This window comes from Cygnus atratus, chromosome 1 (assembly GCF_013377495.2).
Source record: "Cygnus atratus isolate AKBS03 ecotype Queensland, Australia chromosome 1, CAtr_DNAZoo_HiC_assembly, whole genome shotgun sequence".
In the NCBI taxonomy this organism is placed as follows: domain Eukaryota; kingdom Metazoa; phylum Chordata; class Aves; order Anseriformes; family Anatidae; genus Cygnus; species Cygnus atratus.
Window position 1 is genome coordinate 82,736,429 of NC_066362.1, and position 22,604 is coordinate 82,759,032.

The 22,604-nt window shown below is 34.9% G+C and overlaps 1 protein-coding gene across 2 annotated transcripts in view; it reads right to left on the reverse strand.

Moving 5' to 3' along the window:
- Positions 1-974: 974 nt before the first annotated feature.
- Positions 975-22,604, reverse strand: part of GBE1 (1,4-alpha-glucan branching enzyme 1) — a 174,200-nt gene continuing 152,570 nt past the window's right edge. The window contains exons 15-17 of one of the 2 annotated variants that reach the window (XM_035541126.2): positions 13,127-13,244; positions 11,397-11,459; positions 975-2,945 (exon numbers count right to left, since the gene is read on the reverse strand). In XM_035541126.2, coding sequence (XP_035397019.1) covers positions 2,889-2,945; positions 11,397-11,459; positions 13,127-13,244 — 238 coding nt within the window. In that variant the 3' untranslated portion in view covers positions 975-2,888. The remainder of the gene's footprint in view (positions 2,946-11,396; positions 11,460-13,126; positions 13,245-22,604) is intronic. The other variant, XM_035541127.2, reaches the window with a different exon arrangement.

A 22,604-nucleotide genomic window follows, 5' to 3' on the forward strand; every position in this document is an offset into this window, starting at 1 on the left:
CCAGACACGAGCACAGACTGGGAGAGGAACTCATTGAGAGCAGCCCTGCAGAGAAAGACTTGGGGGTTCTGGTGGGCAAAAAGCTCAACACGAGCCAGCAGTGCATGTTTACAGTCCAGCAGGCCAACTGTGTCCTGGGCTGCATCAACAGAGACATAGCCAGCAGGTCGAGGGTGGTATTGTGCCCCACTGCCCTTATGAGGCCCCACTGGGAGTGTTGCATCCAGCAGCAGGCCCAGAGGAGGGCCACAAAGATGATCAGAGGGCCAGAGCACTTCTCCCAACTGATAGGATAGCTCTCTAGCATGAGAGAAGGCTCCGGGGAGACCTCATTGAAGCCTTTAAATACTTAAAGAGGGCTTATTAAAAATATGGAGAGTGACTTTTTACATGGGCAGATAACTAGAAGATGAGAGATTTAGATTAGATGTTAGGAGGAAATTCTTCACTCAGAGGCACTGGAACAGGTTGCCCAGAGCTGTGGATGCCCCATCCCTGGAGGTGTTCAAGACCAGGCTGGATGAGTCCCTGTGCAATCTGATCTAGTAGGAGGCAGCCCCACCCATGGCAGGGTGGATAGAACTAGGTGATCTTTAAGGTCCCTTCTGACCCAAGCCATTCTATTATTCCATGATTAGAGATGCACCCTCAAGGAAAAATATGCCAACATCTTAATACAGGCAGAACACCACCATTAGAATGTAGACATGGACTCCAAAAAAAACCCTAATTATTATGCTTCCTATATTTACATGCTCATCTTGCAAATCTTGTAGTTTGTGTTTATTAGTCTATCATTACATGAGTGATGTATTCATGACAGATAATCCGCCAGTCTCTCTAGAATGTTTCTGACAAAGACAACTTACTTATTTCAAGTTGGGCAGATCTACTGGGTCATATCTAATATACTGTCTGGTATTAAGGCTACTACACAATCTTTTACAGTAGAAGCAATCAAAATCACAAATGTCTTGGTTTTATAGTCCTCAGTTTATTTGCATGTAATTTTACATAGTTTATACTTCACATCACGCATTTATTCCTTCTCTTGACAAAAGATGTGACAAGGGTTCTTGCCTTGCATTACTTTTTGAAACCTGGAACTTGTGCCAACAACAAAAAAAAAAGAGACCTATAAAACATTAGATCAATATAACGTAAATATAGCATATATATTAAAAGTTGCTTGTTGTTTCACTACAAGGAAAACAATTTGGAAAAAAAAAGATTATCAGTTCCAGTTACTAAAATACTTCAGTGTATTTTCTTGTGAAGTCTCAGTGTATGGGAATGCTTTTATTAGCCCACTACCAAGCAACGATTAAACTGGTACAGTGGAAAATGAAGCACAATAGTAGACAGTATTATAGTTCTTTTCTGCAATACAGAATTCTCTGTCACAAATATAACAAATGGGATGTTCATAAAGTTCTTTCAGTGTGAACCTTATGCAAAGACTGTTTCCCATCATGTTGTAATATTCCATCATCTCCCTTATTTTGCCTAAGAAGTAAGCCACATCAAAGTACAATTAAGCATTCCAAGAACTATGAAGAGATTTTCAATTATGTGTAAATTACTGAAAAGTTATTCCAATGTAGAAAACTGGGTAAAAAAAATAAAACACCACCACTTGGAAATGGTCACGGACATCTTCCTCTTTGGCTACTTGAAAAGTTATAAAAAAAGACATTCATTTCATAACCAATTCTAGCGTACCTTTAAAAAAGCGGAGAAAAAATAAAGTATGTCTCATTAATTTGGTATGAATTTTCCAGAGTACTCTGCAATACATTTTCAAATATAAAGAATCTTACTCTTTACAAAAACAAGTTCTAGCTTATTAAAGAACTCACTTGAATAATCTTAGCAGCACTCCAACAATTAACTACCTTGATTTTACTGAAAAAACTTGATCACTGTATTTTGAGACTGCTTCTTCTCAAACCATAAGCAACGTTTCAGAAGTTATAAAAGTGCAAGAACCACCTCACGTTCCAAACTGAAAGCATGTGCTAGAAATAATGAAATCAGTATTACGAGGTCCTGACATCACTGAAATTAAAGCAACAGGAATAATTATATTTTAAGAACATTTTCCAGTGGAGTATCATTCCAGTAAAAACATAACACACTTCTTACTGGAGATTTTAGCAGTCCAAGTAAAATAATTATCATTTTTCAGCTGTAGCAAGTGAGGTGCACAGACTAAGTGATTTGAGCAAGTAAGCAGCGCAATGGTCTCAGCAGGTCAGCAGTCAATTGTCTTCCCCATTTAGATGTTTAGCATTTTTGTGCTGTTTTAATAAAATAAAAAATGGCAGAGTACAATACTCTAAGGACCTTCTCATCCATTTGGATAAACACTTTAAATTCCATGTTGGACCTCACTGAAGAGGAGCCTCAAACTAGGTCCCACAAACCGTTAAGGCTGCCTTTCAGCCAAAAACTGCTGTTCTATTTAAGCAAGCTACTATGAAGCATTGAACATTTGAATGAACATTTGAATTCACTATCAGAAAAAGATTTTTGCAAGACATTATAAATATTGGAGCAGGATTGCTCTTGTTAAGATGTTATTCCTGATAAAACTCTGTAAACAGTAATTTAATTGGCAATACCTGCTGCTTTGCAATATTTTAAAGACTAATTTTTTAATATCAGAACTATGTTTTTCTTTCTTTTGTAAAGGTTTCCAAAACAGGTTCTAGTGAGCCCAGAGCTCTGCAATTACATGTGAATATTAATCTTGCATTTTAAACAGATAATATTACTATATTCAGTTTCAGAAAGATTCCTCAGAGCTAGTTTTGTTATACTTCATACTAGTACAGCGTATCAGCACTTCCTCTATCACTTGCTTCTTCGGTGATAATTAGAGATCTTCATTTTGCATTATCCGTATTCTGAAGCACAATAGCCACTCTGCTTGGAATGTACACCTAGTAAAAAGATGACAAGAACAAGAAGAGCTGAGAAAACCACAAACCTCACAGGATTCAATTTCTACAAAAGCGTATGTGAAAACACACATGAAATACTTTACCCATTCATAATTTCTCATTTTTGCAGTGCAGTAGGTCATACTATCACATTTTAAATGTGCTTAACTGCTTAGTCCCCAGCACTTGAGTCATACAAGACAATCTAAAAGTTTAAAAGACATTTTAATTGCAATCTCTCTCCTCTTTTCTCTTTTTTTTTTATTAAATCTTACTTTGATAGATTTAAAGAGGCTACCAGTAGAGGGCCTCATATGACTTCCAATATCCAATTTAAAAAACTTGAGAACATCTAAGTCAATAGACCGTATAATGATAAATGAGGAAGTTTTACAACAGCATTTGAACACCCTTCTGCTGTGAAGTAAAGTTGCCCCAAGGTCCATCATATCATTTCATACAGGTAAATACCAGCAATATGACAAAACAATGTATTCTCAGTCTTGGCATCTGTGAAGTTTCAGTGTCTGAGCAATAAAACTTGTTCTAAAAACTAGATACAGATTCAAATTAATCATTACACTATTGCATTTTGCTTTACCGTCTTTTACCTTATTACCATGAAAAAGATACGCATATAATCAAAAGACTTCTCATAGATCACAAAAAAGCTCATGGCAATATATTTTACATGACATTTCTTCCAAGCAAAGTAGAGTCACAATCTGAAAATGAGACTGATATGTACTACCTACCAATTACCTTGATATATGGTACTCCATCAATTGTCAAACACATGAATGTGTTTGCTGAACAAGTCAATAAAAATGCAATTATAAAAGATAACACAACACTGAAGATTATCAGCTTCATTCTGACAACATCCTCCTTTAGACTACCCTCCATCCCTGTGGAACATCTAAGACTGTGCATTTTCAACTATTTTATCAGCAAACTAGTGCCTGATGGCATGAAAGGTTTTCACAGTTTTCAAAACAGAATAAAGCAATAAAGCAAAGAGCTTTAGGAAAAGGAGGAAAAGGAAAAGAACAGCTGATCTTCATTGAACCAGACAGAACCATGTCCAATGCTTCTTGAAAGGCAGCAAACATAATGATTTCCCCTAAGGTTTCAGTGATAAATAGCTCCTACAAATATGTGCAGTGAACGAAATACTTAACAAAGTCAACTAGTTCAGAACATATAGATAAAGGAGAGATTTTTCAAATTCTGTATTGAGAAATTCAGTGCTCTGGGTTTATATGATGACATGAAAATGGAAAGAAAAATTATTCTTATTTGCTCCTAAGAAAGAATGTGTAAAAAGCTACTTCACTTAAGGCAACAAATATTAACATCAATACAGGATACAACAATTCTCAATCATATTCTGGTCAATAATATATCAGATCTTTGGAGGAATAAATAATCTCCATTCCTTTAAAGTCAACTTATACCAGCTGAGAATCTGAGAACAGCATGGAATCATCCCACCAGTTCACTGTTGGTCAGAATTTTAGAACTGGTTTTAGGCACAATTTCAGAGTTTGTGTAAAATATACTTAGATTGATAAGAGGTATGTTTACGGTTTGTCACAAATTGATTTAACTGCCAGCTTATTAGTCATGTGTTTTTCCTCATCTGGGCAATTAAACATGGGTTCTAGTGTTTATTGATTTGGTAGGTTTTTGCAAAATCATAAAAAAGCCAACTGTGGCATTCTTTCCTAATCTCATCAATTTATTTCATTCACCATTTTAAGCATCTCCAAAGCTTAAATAAAACTGCAAGAAACAACAAAACAATGAGGGCATGAACAAAGAACTCTCTCCATCATAGGTTAAATATTCATTCCACTAGTGTACAAATTTTTAAAAGGAAAAAATACTACACAAGCATTAGATAATTCCTGTTACAAATGAAACAAGATAGTAATGCCTTTTTTTTTTTTTTAAACAGTATTTCCAGAAATACCACTGTGTATGTACTCTGGCTTTACTGTTTGTTTCAACAGGCAGAATACATAACATTTGGGTGAGAGACAGGGGAGAAAAAATGTGACCAAAGAGATTGCAAATATTGCTAATATTTCCTGAGATAAAGTGACATCTGGAAGACTATCTGCCCAGGAACCAACGTTTTCAGCCTTCTCAGCCCAGATTTCTCACCACTACTCCTTCTGACACTTCAAATCCCAGAGCTTCCTCAGCCTTTCCCATTCTTTCATCACCTCAACTACCATTCTTGTGAAAACACACCCCACTTACTTCAATTTATTTTCTCCAACCTTTTCTTGATTTCCTCCTAGCCATAGATACTCTTCTTCCACCCAGCCTAAGGGCCATCATACTTGTTGCAATTACTGAACTCCTTCAGCAGCCTGGCAGTAGTGATGTACTAAGTAGACTATGACCTATCCGTGTATGGAAGAAAAAATAAAAACCAACTTTTTTTTGTCATCTTTAAATACTGAAAAAATGGCAACTTCGTGTTTTGTTGTTGTTGTTGGTTTTTTTTTTTTTCCATTTCTGAGCACTATGCATTTTCTTAATATTTGGTTTAAGTCTTCAAATTATTTAAGTCCAAGTTATATTAAAGAATTTTAAAGATAATTTCAACACACTGAAATGCATTAATGAAGATATCTGCTATAACTTATTATGCTATGGACCTGTGACAAACTCCATTCCATTTAACTTTGTATTCAGCATAACCCCAGTCCTTTTTTTTAGGGCTCCTACTCAGCATGCTGATTTTCTAATCTTCACTGATACATGGCATTCCTCTGCAGAATTTTTCTTCATAAATTTGTATGAAGTTTCTGTTGGCTAAATTTATCAAGATACATCTGGATTAGACCTGTAACATTCACAACTCACACTAATTCAGTGTCATCTACACATTTGCTGTCTCATCAGTATGGTTGCTGCTGAAGACTCCAAAGAGTATCAGACCCAGCAGCAATTCCTAGGGCACTCTTCTTGATACCACTCAACAACTGGACATTCACCCTCTGAGTACTAAATTTGCAGCAGTCCAACCAGCTCTCAACCTGCAAAACAAGCTTCCTATCCAGCTTGTACTTCCTAAATAAGAACGCTGTAGGAGACAAAGCTGAAAGTCTTACTGTGTTGATTGTATTAACCTCATGCACACAGCTCGAGTCATTTCATCACAGAAAGCAGGCAGGTTAATCAGGCATATTTGCCTTTGCTAAATCTGGATCGGCTTTCTGATTGACCCATCTCATATGCCTCACCTGTTTAGATATGGATTCCAAGAGGATGCGGTCCACGATGTCTCGAGGGACCAACCAGAAAAGCATACTGGCCTACAGAGTCTTAAGGTTTCCTTTTTGCTTTTACTACAGCCTTTCTTCAGCTGTCAGAAATTTTCCCTGACAACTATGATTTTTCACAGATGATAGCAGCCTTGCAACCACACCACTGAAATCTTTCCAGATTCTTGGGTACATTCTATTTATCTAGCCTCTTTAAGGTGTCCCTAACCTATTGCTCTGCTGCTGCTTCTTTCTTTTCAGAAGTGTACTGGCACACAAAAGGGTCTGAGAGCAGGCTTTGCCCTCAGACTCTGAGGCTTAAAAAAAAAGCATTAAATACTTCTGCTCTCTCCAGAGTACCTATCATGTTTGACTCCTCCCCTCGTTAAGGGACTTGTATTTTTTCTTAAGCTTTTCTGCTATTTGTACACTTTTTGTACATTTGCAGAACTCCCATCTTGCCATTCTTTATATCTCTAGCTAGTTTTTAGCTTCAGCCAGGCTTTGACCTCTCTGATTAGGCTGTTAGTAGTTTACAACTTGCTTTTATATTCCTTCATTACTAACCCATATTCCCTTATATGCCAGATGCTCTATTTTGTAATTAAGTTTGTCAAGTAGCTCCTTATTTTTTATTGCTGTGTTCAGCATGTATGTTCTTGTCATTTGTAATTTTACACAGAACAGTTATCGAGGTGTTGACTTTCAATTAACAATTATGAAAATAAAAGTCACTTAAGAACTGATAACTGACTTGTCTTTAAGGTATGTTTTAGAAAAAACAGTCAGACAATTTAATGTAGAAATATTACATTACACTGGTTTATATCCTTAACTTTGATTTAGCTGCCTATACTACAAGAATACAAAAAATAGATGAAAAGAGTAAAACTACTGATTATTTCCCATTTTAGTTCAGTAAAAATAGCTTAGCAGCAACATCAACATTTTCTCTCTTACCATGTTTACTCTATTATTCTTCATTACATTGGTCAAAACAATCAAAAACTTGATCTCCTTTTCCCAGTCTTTCTTAGCCAAAGTGCATCTCTACAAGACCTGGACACTATCACAGGACTTCTGGAAACCTTTAAATCGTTAGCCTCCTTGTACTCCAATTGCCCACTTCAAAATACCTATCTCAGGTCACGTAAAAGTATATAAAAGTACCCTAATTAAAACTGTCACAGGAAACCCAGGTATTTATCAGTAAAAGACTATTATATAAATGTCATTTCTGATATTTTTTATACCCCGTGAAGAGGGTCTCAGAAGTTTTTTCTAGTCTTCCTTTTCCTTTCATATTCTCAGTGAATTCACCCTTTGCTTTCTAATCCAGTTGTTTGCTTATGACCTCCAGTCCTCTGTCATGTCACACAAACTCTGCTATTTTAGGAAGCCATGAAGACATAAGGCCTTTGCTAATGGACAGAGTAGAATATGGGGAAGGAAGAACATCAGATTCTTTTGGGACAGAGTTAGGGTGACTCAGCTGTGAAAAAAAAGTTTTTAACAAAGTTAATTTTCAAATGTTTAGTCATCAAACTATTGCGAATCTTTTTCTCCATGAAGTATTCAGCAGGAATGAAGTGCAATAGTTGTGGCTGACTTCACAGGCAGCATTGCTAACAGATATGACTGAGGATAAATATTTGTAAGTAAAATATATACAAAGTGTTTTTTATTATCCCCCCTGACCTTTTCATACGTCTTGTCCATTTTAAACTGTAAGGCAATCCAAACTGTAAGACAAATTCCATATAGATCAGGGTTTCTGGCATTAATATAGTTTACATACTCCAATACATGCATGAAAACATTTATTGCTATCAACCTGCTTGCCACCTACACACATTGTGTTATGTCAAAATCATATTCCATTCATGTGGGCTATCGCACAAATAGGGAAAAAAAAATGGTATTGCTACTATTTGCCAGGAATGTATACAATGCTTTTCAGCCATACAAATGCTTATTTCTTATACTTTCTTTTTTTTTTTTTTTTTTTCCCTGTAAACATCCAGACAATTTCAAGAAACAAGAGATTAGAAAAGCTATAAAGAATACAGGAATACAAAATACAGGAAGGATCTGTAGACAACAGAACTTATAAGCATGAAGCTCACCTTACATATTTTGAGAGGACCATAATACGTAGCAATCTCGAAATATATATATATATATATATATATATATATCTATACATACATACATACACACACATCCACAAGCAACAAGTTCTACAAAGGACAATTTCTACTTTCAGATCCATCAGACTACAGACTACATTCAGTACCAGGTGCAAGCACAACTGAAATTGGCTGGAAGTGCAATGAACTACCCTTCATCCTACTTTGAGGGTTGGAAAACATCAAGTCCTAAAAATCATTTCAAGGTCATTTTGCAACAGATGGGAGAATTACTGGAACTCAGAGCTAGATCAGGCACTGCAGAAAAAATATTTGATAGTGCATATTGCAGCTGGTGGATGCAGAAGGCAATGTCACAAGAGCCTGTGCCAACATTTTCCCAAACTTTTAATTAAAATGAGGGCTTTGGACAATCTCATGTCTCTGTATCACTACTAATTGTCAGACACTGACACTACTCTGAAAATATAATTAACCATCAATGAATAAGATGCGTGATAGCTTTTCCTTTCTGACTATAATTTGTTATACAAAACCACAGACATTTCAGATTTCATTTTGCTAGATGTTGCATATGAAAAAGAAGGTATGCTTAAAATAATGTGAAGTTCTGTCTTCCAATTTGTTTTTCAGTTTATAGCTGTAAAGCATGAATATGCAGAAAATCATTTCTCAGACTGTCTTGCTTCATTTATGCAAAAGATCTCCATATATTGCACAGGCTCTATCTCAAAATTTCTATTATCTTTTGTACTATTTCTTAAGAAAGAGTGCTTTAAAAAACAACAAAAATGACAAAGACAAATGTGAATGGAAGAAAGATTGAATGAAATTTGACAACATTAACTTTGGAATCATTACACTTGTTGCTGTTGTTTGTTTTAAGAAGTCAAATGATCAATGAATATGAGCAACTGAACCTATAAGTCTTAATCATCAAGAGGTAAAAATAACAAAAGATCTTGCTACTATGAATCTTATCTGATATAACAGATTATATTATCTGTTATAACAGTTAGCTTTCTAACTACAAACACTCTTTCATATATTCTGCATATCTGTAAATGGCAGGAGAGAAAACAGTTAAGGACTACATCACTCCCTAAAAGTTCAATACATAAATCCTTATCATGAAAGAATTCAAATGACTATTTTCAAAGCTAAGGTCACTAAAAGCTTTTAGATCATCTCAATATGTGAATATTTTAATTTGTCAATAGACTCATGGAGGCAGGAAGTTGCACTTTGACTTTAAATATTATACATTATGGCCAAGGTTAAAAAGCCCAACCCAGCAATAAGGATACTCTTAAAATAAGCCACACAATTTCTATTTCATTAGGGGGGAGGGAGAGTGGCAGTGTGGGGTGGTGTATTTCAGCATCTATTTTTTAGATGACTGGAGCTAACTGGAAAGAACTATGGAGAAAGATGGCAAAAAGGAAATGTATAAAAGCTGAAATACATTAAACAATAAACTGCATACTATTTCACCAATGCCATAACACACTCTACAATATTACATTTAGCCTGCTTGTTACTCAGTTCTGGTGGTACAAAGTATAAAACCCACCGCTTCCCTATAAGCCCTTACTTCTGTGTGTTAAAAAATACTTACGTTACTTGGACTACATTGATATCAAACAACATTTTACAGCAAAATTCAATCAAGTCAGTTGCCTGATAAAACATTTGGAACAATGAATGTCATTAGAACAGATCCCATTTCCCCCCTCCTGGTCTAAGTTTCACGTCCAACAATCAAGAAAGCTATCAACAAATGACTTTGTACATAAAGGGTCACTAGGATCTGACAGGAATTGAAATGCTTCTACAGCATTTAATTTACTACCTGCAAAGAAATATGAAGACTTATGCAAAACAAAGTTTATACAAGCATTGAAAAAACACAATACTTTCATAAAACATAGCTCAAAAAAGACTACTGAGGAATATCATGGTGGAAATAAAAACAGAAATAAAACTGTGGTAAAAAGTCCATTTGTACAATGGCAAAGAGGTTAACGGCTTGTTATTAGAAGGTTTGATGACATGGAAAGTTATGTAGATTGCATATATTTGTTAACAATACAGAACAGAGCAAGCAGAGAAATGGAAAAATTAGATTATAATCACTATTTAAATCAGTCATATTACAACAGATTTTTTGGTGCATTTTTCTATTGAGTTTTCAAGGTGTGTCTAATGATTTTGAAATCTGGCCTTCTTACAGCATTACTAAACAGAACCTGAATTATCATCTGTTCATCAGCAAAATATTTCAGTGTAATACCTAGCAGTGCTTACAAAGCTTCATCCAGTTTTCTTCGCTCCAGGTATCTCATATTTCCCTTCTTATTTTGCACTGTCACTTCGTGTTTTTCTTTTATTAGGTGATGTTTCTAGAATGAACCATGTCACATCTAATCTCCTATTTTTGTAATGTGTTTGTGCACTATTTAAGCTTGACTTGAGCAGCAGAATTATTGCATGTGATTTCATTTTGCCATAGTACTCTGGGCATGTTCTGCTGACAGTGCTTACTAACACACCTTAAGGGAGGTGCATCTGTCACCATAAAAAAAATTAAAAAAAATAATCTTTCAAGTTCTACGGTGGATGAAGAACTGAAATTTTTGAAACTAAATACTTAAGTTTCATGCATTATGCAAGTACAATAAGATAATTATTAAACAACCGGTAAAAAATTTGTGTGAGTTCACTGAGGTGGCTGCCACACATCTTCTGAAAAGAAACTCAACAAAAGACATCTATTTGGATTTTATAACCTTCAAGTAAGACTAAAGCAGTTCTCAAGGATGACTGATTATCTAAGAACTAGGATTTAAAATGCTATTTACAATAAAACAAAAAATGTTTTATTGTAAAATAGCAATTGGAGATATTTATTGTAACTTTTGTTCTTCATTTCTTGGAGTTTTATCTTGCTAAATTTGGTCTGGTTTTCCAGAGCATTTCCCCAGCTACATTTCCTTTGTGTCCTTTTACTACCATTTTACCTTTATGTGGTGCTTGTGGCATCTTCTGGGCTGTTGACTGAAGCTGGTCTGTGAATTGTACTGCTGAAGGACATAAAAGACAGTTATCATGACCCATTCTGATGGGTTTCTATCTGACCCAGAAGTGCCATTGCCATGCCACAATTTATGCTGCAAAAATGCATTTGCTGCTTTGCTTGTCACATGCCTTATCTTCTACATGCTCCTAGCAAATCGCATCTTCACATTGTTGCATTTTTTCTGTCTTGAATGACTTGCACTCGTCATCTAAAAGTCCAAATGTGAAATATACATTCTAAATTAGTTAATAGCCTCGCAGAAGTTGAGTTAGTGGCAGATAATTAAGACGCTCTCTAATCACTAAAGCAAGGTATTTGAATTGGACACAGGAAGCAAGAATTCTGGGAGCATTAATTTGCTGTATAACCTTCAGGAATGAACTCTCAGAGTCTGCTTCTTACTGTGCAAATGAGAATAGATACTTACCTACACTATAAGGGCATTGTCACATACAGACATTAAAAAAAATGTTCCCAAGATCCTTTAGGCCAAGCATGATAAAAGCACAAGAATTCTTTTCATGAAATAAAACCACTTTAAAACATGCAAACAAAAGAAATGCCAGTACTCCGAATATAATGAAATAGGGTGAAAGCAAGTGTGAGATAGATTAAAAGCTACAATAATTCTCAGGAATTTAGATCTTGCGAGACACATTAAGATGTGACACCAGAAACTGATTTCTCCATTCTGTCACGGAAGAGTGGCACACACAATCCAGTGCAGAGATCCTCTGTATCTGTAGTCTATTACAATACAAATGTAATGTATGTACAAGTATTTTTGTGTACAGCTATACCTATGTATAGAAATACACACACCCCTTCACACGTATATGTTTTAAATATGAAAATCTAGTCAGCAACTTAACTGTTCTCAGAATTTTTTCAGTGAACTCTGCCTTAATTCATGGCCTTTTCTTAATCATCTTAATCTCTGAGCTTGTGAACATACATACACATGTATGTGTACATGTATACACATATCTAATGAATGGGAAAATAACAAATTCATAAATTGTTAACTGTAGTAAGCGATTATGATTTCAAGAGTAATGACAAAGGAGTTATTTTGGTTTTGATTAGTCACCACCTCAGCTAACAGAAATCATACGCAAGTATGTAAGATAGTTTAGGACTGGAAATTCTTGATGGGAATAGAGAAGGTCTGTTCTATGTTGGAAATTTTTTCTGTAAACTAAGGAGAGGAAGAAGCCAGTTGCCAATGCATGATTTGCTCTTATTCATGTTTGCGGAGTTAAGCACATGATATTAAGAAAGCGATGCAAAAATTAGTTTCTATGGAGCTTTATTCACAAATAAAGCATGAAGATGGTATTTCTCAGACATGAAAATAAAGTAAATGATTATGTTCAAAATGACAATTCAAAAGCATGTTGGAAGGTTTTCATGCATATTGTTTGGCAAGGAATGTTGTGTCTGTACTGCAAGAGGGCATGCACATTTAAATGTAATGTCAAAAAAAGGAAAATCAGTTAACATTATAGGTCATAATAAAATCATAGCATCACCTCTCCTATATTCATCTAAAGGGTGATTTCAGAAAAAAGCACAAACAAAAAACAACACACAAATATTCCTACAATATGCTCCATACTTCTCCGAAGAACTTTAAAAATTGTTCAGATATAAACAGAATGTCTTACGTACCATAAGTGAATTATGTCGATAATTGTGAGGATATTCTTCAGAGAAGTACTCTGTATTGTGGTCCAGCCTTTGATGTCCTCCATATTCTGAAGCATCAGAATCCAGAAGGATTTTATACTTAAGGAAAACTGTTAAGGAACTATGCCAAATTACTGTTAAATGGGAAATAAAGCAGAAAAACTGAAAGAACTGTTGAAACATATTTCAGCCTACATCAATATATACAATTTCTTTTTTGTTTTGTTTTGTTTTTTAAATCAACCTAAGAGAAGAGTGGGAAAATATACAGAACCTATAGAAACTGTGTGACAGTTTGTCTTGAAATTTTCATCTTAGCATAGTGATTCCTAGTAAAGAAAGCACCTTCTCATCTCTTCTAAAATCTTCAATGAGAGATAAATTTACAGTATTACAGTGGTAATATGCACAGCAATTTGTGTAATGATCTAGACTAAAAATGCAACACTAAAAAAAATGAGTGGCTGATTTGACATAACACAATTGTGAACAACCATAAAAATTACAATCAGTGTTTAACAGTCAAAGAATCTGATCAAGTGTCAATGAGAAAAGTATATACTCTTACAGAAAAAACACCTTGCAACTCCAATGAAAGTTTTTCAGAAGAAAGTTTGAGTTATTATAACATAGAGGAACAAAAGGAAGGTTATTCTTAATAAAAGACCTTGTAAAACAAATGTTCTGACTGCAGTTGCTTAAATGGCATGTTATTTAACATTTTAACAATGAATTAGACTACCTGCACACGTACTTAAAAGGATTCAAACAGATTTAACAAAAAAATAAGAGAAAATAATTTTAAAAGAAGAAAATCAGAAATAAGGTGTAAAGTAAAGAGCTAATACTCAAAAGTATACTTCTTATTTGGGACAACAACAAATTAAATGTTTTATGATTTTCTGGAATTTTGACAGGCCACATTCAAAGTTGTTGGAACACCTCAGCTGTAGACGTTCATTACACAAGCTATTTAGAACCCTTTAATTTAAGTACCTTTGAATTTCTTGCTTGGGTATCATTAAAACATCTTTTACCCTTCTGAAGTTATAACAGAAAGACTCAATCTATACCACCACCACCAACCAACCAACCAAACAAAACAAACAGAGAAGGAAATAAGCATTCTATTATCCACAATCTGTTTCCTTAATTTAAAACTATGGAAGAATCTTGTTTTGCTAGGGCTTGTATTTAATAGAATTAGGAAAGAGTAAGGCAGCCCTACTGATTTAAATCTCCAGCAACAAGAAACCGTTCATTTGAAGCATGACATAACACAAAAGATGCCTAAACTAAAAGTGCAAATTTACCCTGTGATTAGAGACTAGAAGATTGCACAGGTTTTGGTGAGAGAAGGTAAGAAAAAAGAAATACAGATACAGAAGAAGGAAGAAAATCAAAGCTCTCAATCAGCTTCTTAACATTAGCCATTCAGTAGTGTCTTCTCCAGAAGTATTTGCTGCAAAGGAGACCAACGTCCATGACTGTCATGTTAGTATTTGATTTCTAGAGGGCAGGTACCAAAGAGAGAAACAGAAGATCACTGCATTCTCTAACAACATTTTCATGTGAGTGTTTGTTAAAAAAAATCTTTTGTTAGAAAAATTATACTTTATTAATCAGCTTTAATACTCAATGTGTGCACTACTCCCCTCACCCCGTTTTATTTTATAAACATGCCCAACACACCATTCATCTGTTACCATGGACAACATACCAAACCAAACTCCAAACTACAGCTCCTAGCTTTCTCTTTGGTCCCCTTTCAAATCCAGCATCAGCAAGGGCTGCTACTATTCCACTGCATGTTGTATGAACGTGAATGTCTCCCTCAAGCATTTCATCCTTTGCTACTGTGATCTACACTATACATTAAATTTAATAATTTATCAATGTTGCTGAAAGCCCTGACATCTCTAATGATTCCTTTAAAACTATTTACAGCAAATGCAATTGTTATAGCTATGCTAATTTTGAAACAAATTATCCCATTTCCTTAATCCAGGCTATAAAAGTATGTCTAGCAATTCTCTCTAGCAATCACTGCCTCTCCACACCTCACAACATAGCTGATCTGGCATAAATACTGCTAACCAGATCCTGAATAATGGGGTCAAAAGCATTCTAAGATCTCCACAAATTAGATATTTCTCAGGGAAAAAGACTTTGTTTGGTAAACAAGCCCATTTGCCTTCCAACTTAAACCTCACAGAAAAGCTACATTTCACATTTCAGAATTTTACAAGCATTTCAGTTTACCATCATGAAAACATTAAACAACACTTATGCATTTTAATTAAGCACATAATAGAAGTATTTTCTTTTGCAGTGGGGCCTCTCTTGTTTCAGCAGCAGTGTTGGATACACTAGCCTGTACTCTGAAAAAAGACTGACTTCTGTTCAGTTTGATGCTCTGATTTTAAATTTCTTTACTGCTACAGTAAAGGAGAGCAGCAAAAGCAATGAACTCTTGTACAGATAGAGCTGGAAGTGGAAAGTGTGTCATTATCTATCACATTAATTACTGAATTACTATGCTTTTATGGTATTTTAAAACATATATTTTAACACAAATTTCTAATTTAATCTTATGCATGCTTAATGACACATAAAATACTACTAAGTAAATGAAAACCATAAAATAGAATAATTTGTATTTTCTTCCTCAAGCTTTAGTGTTGAAAAAAAGAATCCCAGTATTATTTGTGGGGGTGATAGACCTGCATAATTAGGAGCTTTGCCGAAGAGCAAATGGGAATTTCTACCGACCAATTTTAAAATTATTTAAGGCTTACTGAGTATTTGTAAAGAATCAGTCCTCTGTATGGTCTGGTTTGATTCACATAATTTTATTTGAATGTGTTTGATCCATGACTGATGTTTAAGTGCAGTTGGGTCCTCTGTATTATACATAACTCCTATTATACAGATTATCTAACTTGATGGGTATCCTGTCATGCAGGAAGTCCAGACATGACTGAGCAAAACTGGAAACAGAGGAAGGATAACCAAACGTGTATGAAAAGACTGTCATCCTGTTACACATCCACCTTTTATAATGTTTTCAAAGATAGGACCAGACACCATTATAGTTTAAATTTTATTATACAATCAAATGTTTAAGCACCCGTACCTCTGTTTCTTTGGTGTTTTCCAGCCATGCACATAGAGAATGCATGTGTACATTAACATTTATTTTCTTTTCAACTCATATGTAAATCAGCTCACATGTTCTCACCATACTTCTCAATATATAAGAATACCTAGTAAAGATTTCATTTTTATCCCTTGCTACCATTTCTCGGCTAAAAGCAAAAGGATATGGTCCTAGAAATACAGATTGGACAAAGCTAAAGTACAGATCAAAAAGGATCAAAAACTGTGCTGAAACACTTACTTTATATCTGTATATAGAAACTTTCAGGAAGTGAATTTAGGCTAGAAAAAAAGGTATGGACAACAGATATGGGAACACTTTCAAGAAGCTTTTGATCCTTTAAACAGTTTGGGATTAGCTGGCTGCCCTGAGCCAGTTACAGTGGCAACAGCTAACACTGATATGACCCCACACCTACTACAGCTGGAAATAATACCCTTATGACATGATTAAATTTACTCATTCTCATTATATCCATGGGGATTAAAAGTTTTACTCACACGAGTAAAGGCTAAGGCACACCTGGATGCTTTGTTTGGGAGTGTCTAAACAAAGTTTTGGGTGGTTTATTTTGTATGTTTGCTTGCATAAAACAAACAACTTTCCCATAAAGCCTCTTTCAGTATTTTCTAATGGAAATAGCTACCGTGTATATGCTGTCATAGTTGCACACAGAATATAGAAGACCATCTCTTCTCAAGAACACTACATCTCATTAAATAGTTTCAGGTACTTATCGTTCAAAATACACTAGCAAAAGCTGTACAAAAAGCAAGAGATATTTAACTAGGGCATTTGACACAACATGCAGAATATTGTGTTCTGCAAGAATGCAGAAAAAAAATCCCTCTACCCTGACCCAAAATTCATTGTCATAGATTCTTGAAGCAAAAAGATCCTCCAACACTCATAAAAAGAGCAGACCTCCACGTGCAATCTTACGTTATGCATTACAGAAAAAGTAAGCTTTATAAACATGGAGAAGTGAAGAGAGTTAACAAAATTTCTTAGTGAAGAAGTTAAAAAGGTGCTGTATCTGTTTTGACGCAGCACTCTACTCCAGAAACAGCAATTACAAGATGGCTTTCTTCTTTCAAATAGAAATTTATATCATAGTAGATTAAAAGAAAAAAAAAAGTTTTCCTCAATCATTTACAGTCCAACATAACACTGAAGTGCTGAAAAATTATATTCTTACTGAAGCCAGACAGTGAATTAAAGCAGTTATATTAGCATTATTCAAGAAAGACTTACAAAATAGACCCCTAAACCCAGAAAAAAGAATCCAAAATTATAATGAATTAATAAGTTTCCAAATCAACACATCTGCCTATATGTTCCATATAACTTGTTTCAGCAGATAAAAATTCTGGTGAAAGCAACATGTTTTCAGATTTTACCTCTTGCAAAATCATTAAGAAGCGGTCGTGACAAGAAGAATATATGCAAATAAAATGCTGAGCTGAGGCTTCCAGTGACTATAATTTTAATATTAAAGGAATGCTAGCAGTATTGGACACTCCAGTACTCTCTCCCTTCTTAGGCAGAAATGAGTTCACACGATTTCCATACACTTTCATGAATATCTATTATCTAATGCCATTGCCTGAAAAGACAGAAAATTTTTGAATTATTAAACTAGGATTTACTGAAGTTTTTAATGAGGATGCATTTAGCAACTTCACCATCATCCTTAAGAGTAGCACATGAAAACCAATGCTGACTCCATCTGATGCTGAGTGTTAAACTGCTTCTTAGTATGGTTAGTTTATTAGCTACATGTACAATGACTGCACAAGATAAAACTCTCAACTAAAAGCCTTTAATGAGCTGGAAATATTTTGACAAATCTAGCCCTCAGACTCTGGTAAAATATTTTTGCCCACCTGCAATGAAAATCAAATGCTACCTTTCAAGTATCATACCAGCATTTTCTTTTGTCATTTTAGCAACAAGCATAAAAGCAGTCTACACCTGAACCAGATTCAACATTGTAATAAATGGATGCTCAGAGGTCAGACTGAATAAACTGGCAAAACTGTGTTGAATGACTCACAGAAGCATTTAAAAGCTGAATATACAAGTCTTTCCAACTTTGCTCATTAAAATAAAGTCACTCTAAGTCAACAACATAGAAGACTACAAATTACTCAGGGGCAACCCCTATGAAGTGTGGGTTAGAAACCTATCATTAATGCACCACAACTTCCTTGTACTACTTTCATTTAAACACAAAAAATGTTTACCCTGTTTTTTTGATTGTTTTTGTTTTTTGTTTTTAGTACTTCTGCAATTCAAAATTGGAAACTAAATGAGGAAAAATATGAAAATTCACAGGTGTAGGTTTCATATTTCAACTGAAGCCTTCATAAATTTCAACCACTACCAGAAGTTCAAGTGCACCTAAATGCACCATCATCTGAAACTGTTTTTCCTTACTGAGACATTTTTGCATTCCGTACATACCTGAACCTCTGGCTGTACTTAAGATATTGTACTAATTTTCTCTGGGTAAATGTGTCTCAGAAAATAGAAGAGAAACCCTCCCTGGTTTCATGAATAAGACATACTATGGCTATTCAGACAGGTTTTTCTCCACTTGCACAGTTTTTTTATTTTTTATTTTTAAATCAGTTTAAACAGAGTATGAAGCTCAGTATACATGCCTACCTTAGTAAGACAATATTAGAAGCATACACAAAACTGTCATGAGGATGACAATGAAAACAAAACTGGACTGTCATGTACAAAAGTACTAGCTGGTTTGAGAAGTCAAAGGCAATAACAATGAATCAGGGCCAAAGGAAAATATTTACCCTACAGAAAGCAAGAACAGATAAGCTCTCCTGGCAACAATTTTCATTGCCAAAATGTTACCACTCGACGTAAAAGAACATAGCCTGCCAAAAAGTGAAGACGAGAAACAAAATAAGAAGGAAACCCAGGTGCATTAACAGCTGTATAACTGTAAATCATTATAATAAAGTTGGATTGTTAAAGATACTGACTGAAGACCTGCAATTTCTTGAAGAAATTGATTTTGTAAAAGAAAAGCTATGGACACAAGCATAATTTATGAATTACTAACTTGCACACAAAATGAGAAATATAGTCACAGATCAATATGGCTAAACAAAGAACTTCTCATTCACCTCAAATCCCAGGAAGAAGTATAAAGAAAGCAGAAACCAGATTTTCAGGCTAGGAAGAAATAATACCAAGGTAATAATAAGGAAGTTAAAGGAACAAAATGATATGCTAGTAACATACACTAAGGAAAACAAGAACTCATTTTTAAATGCACCATGTACACAGAAAAGATGAAGAAAAGTGAAGCTTCCAGAGGACTGTAAAGCGCCTACAGTATTTAGGTCTTTTTGTTTTTTGCTTTTAACAGTTCTTGAATTTCAACAGAAAATCAGGTAACTAGCAATTAATTTCAAGGTATAGGGTACCTTTGTTCCTCCTCTCCACACACTCCCAATTTTGGAGAAGACTAAGGTGTCAACCTGCAATTGAGAAAGAGCATATTAGAGAGCTTTTAGACAAATTTTCAAATTAAATTAAGCACCTCGGCCTGGTGAACTTCAACTCCAGATATTTAGAGGGTATTTGAAACCATTTAGAAGTTATCTTATGGCACAGTACTGAAGTGGAGGGAAAAAGTACTGTACCTTTTTGCTTCAACCAAATATGGATGCTTTTTGCGGCAACCAAATGTAAATATGGATATATGGATGTATTTAAATCCACATCAGTTGGCAATCATGATGAAAAAATGCTGATTTACTTCACTGTCTGCTTAGCCTTGTTTACTTGCAATGTATCTGATCCATACTGTACTAATAGGAAAATGAATAGCATACGTTATATCCTGTTTTCATCCCACTGTTGTTTAGGATGTAGGGTCTTCTGACAAGTCATCTGTGCCACAACAGAGATGGTGACACTCACGAGTACCTACCTTCTTGTCTTGAAAGGAAAACGGATTCCTTTGTTTTACTGCAGGGAACAGCATTCTCCATTATCAATGCAGGCCATTCTGATAACCCTTAATTTGTTGCTCATGTCAGTACTTTCACAAACACTTTTCCATTCTTATATTTTGTACATGTTAATGATACTTCTGTTACAAATCTATTAGTATTTTGCAGATGGCAAAATATACAGCTGCTTCAAGCAGGCTACCGTAAAGTCAAGAAATGGTCCCAGGTTAAAGAGGGGAAGTTCAGCTGGGATAAATGCAAATGCTATACAGGTAGGAATAATTATTATTTAACTGTGGGGAATAGTGCAAGATGAGAAGAAGTAAACGGTTAGGAGGTACAGAAAAATAACATATGAATTACAAATAGAACATGCCCTGGCACAAACACCACACAGGACTTGAGTTATTCAAGACCATGAATTTGATAAACTGTCAGAACCTTGACTTGTTTTTGGCATTGAGCTTCAAGGAAAGCTAATTCCAGAGAATGGCTGAATAACTTCAACAAGAGAAATTCAAAAAAGTGACATCAGTGTCATCAAAACATAAAGGATCTCTCTCTTCTATTAAAAACAGGACCAATAATAAACAGTGCTTAAATTGCGGTAAGACATTTCAGTTAAAAAAATAAGAAAAACATTATAATAGCAGAGACAGTAACATACTGGAATAGGTCCTACTACAAAAGTGGCGAAGTTATTTTGAAATTATGGTGGTTAACTTAAATGGAAAACAAATCATAGCTCCTTTCCTCTTCTGCTTCCTTTCAACCATTTTCCTTCTGAATAGAGGAAAAAAGATCTTACCGCAGACAGACCTTGGAATCACCACTACCCCACAAAAATGTCTAGACAGTATTAAAAAAAACAAAAGCAGAAACTTATGAATGGCTTCCCTGTTAACATTCAAAATTTTATCTACAATCAGAACTAGAGACAGCTGACCTAGATGTTGATTATTTGTCTATCTCCAAACTGAAGCAAATTAGGCAGAAAAAAATTGTTAGCTCAAGCTGCCTGTTTCTCATGAAAAGGCTTCTGAAAGAGCATAATTTATGAAGTAGAATTCCAGTATCAGCATAGAAATGTTTTCTTTTTTCCTTCACATAATGAAACTGTATTTTGGAAATAGCATATGCTACCCTGATAGTAACACAGATTCATGGCAATGGAAACCCATGCCTTTTTCTACACAGATCAAAATTTTTCAAGGTGCATTAGTAGGCTATATTTCTTATTCACACATATTAACCTTAATGTATGAACTACCTTGATAGAATTTGGCATTTGGCTGATTTTAAATTAAGTCCTTTGTCTTCATTTGCTGTATACACCCTGAATTCTAATAGGCAGGGACAGTTACATAACTGTACTTCAAAGCAGCCTGCAAAGTAGCATCTTCGCCTTCAGCAATCACACTCCAGTGACTCATTCAAGTGACCTTATTTGCTCATTAGAAGCTCTCCGTGCAGGTTGCAAATGTCAGAGAGCCAGTGTTAACTTTTTAAAAAAAGTATATTTTTGCAGCATTTTAATGACAATATTTGTGATATTTCAGGCCTCAGTTAGGTATTCACATATTGACAACTCTGACTTTGAATATATTACCTGTAAATTCATGCCAACCATAAGTGACTCTTTGATATTCATTCATTGTAACTTCGCAGTGCTTTGGATACATTACGCCATATAAAAATGGCGATATTTGTAACGAGGTAACCATTTCTTCCCACTATGAAATCTCCCTACTTGCATTTTAGCAGTATATGACAACATAAAATGTCAAGACAGAGATAAGCTAGTAAAAACTCGATACTGCTCACAACATATACAGACTTTTATACTCACATACACAGTTAAGGTCTCCGTACCTGAACGTCTCACATTAGGATACATGATCTTAGGAGAACAAGATGTAGACTGAAGCAACCCACTTTCAAGGGAAATAAATCAACGGAGAAGACAATTGTATAAAAGAGAAGAAAAACTGACTCCAAGTTGGCTGAGACTCTTCATAAAGCTGCCTGTTCAGAAAGACCTTCCAAATTAAGCAGGACCAGAAGTACTGTAAAGTCTACTATTACTCCTCTTAAAAAAGTACAACAACGTTTGCTATGCCAACAGCCTACAAATAAGGAACAGATGAAAGAAGGATGACGTCTTCAATGAGATAAGAATAGAGGAATGCCTACAAAAACATAGGCCGGAGAGGCAGGAAGCTCTGTATGGTTTAATGTACCTGATAAGAAATCTGAGAAGCTATACATGGCAACAATGTTATGATAAGTACTATTAGAATATATGAAGAAATAT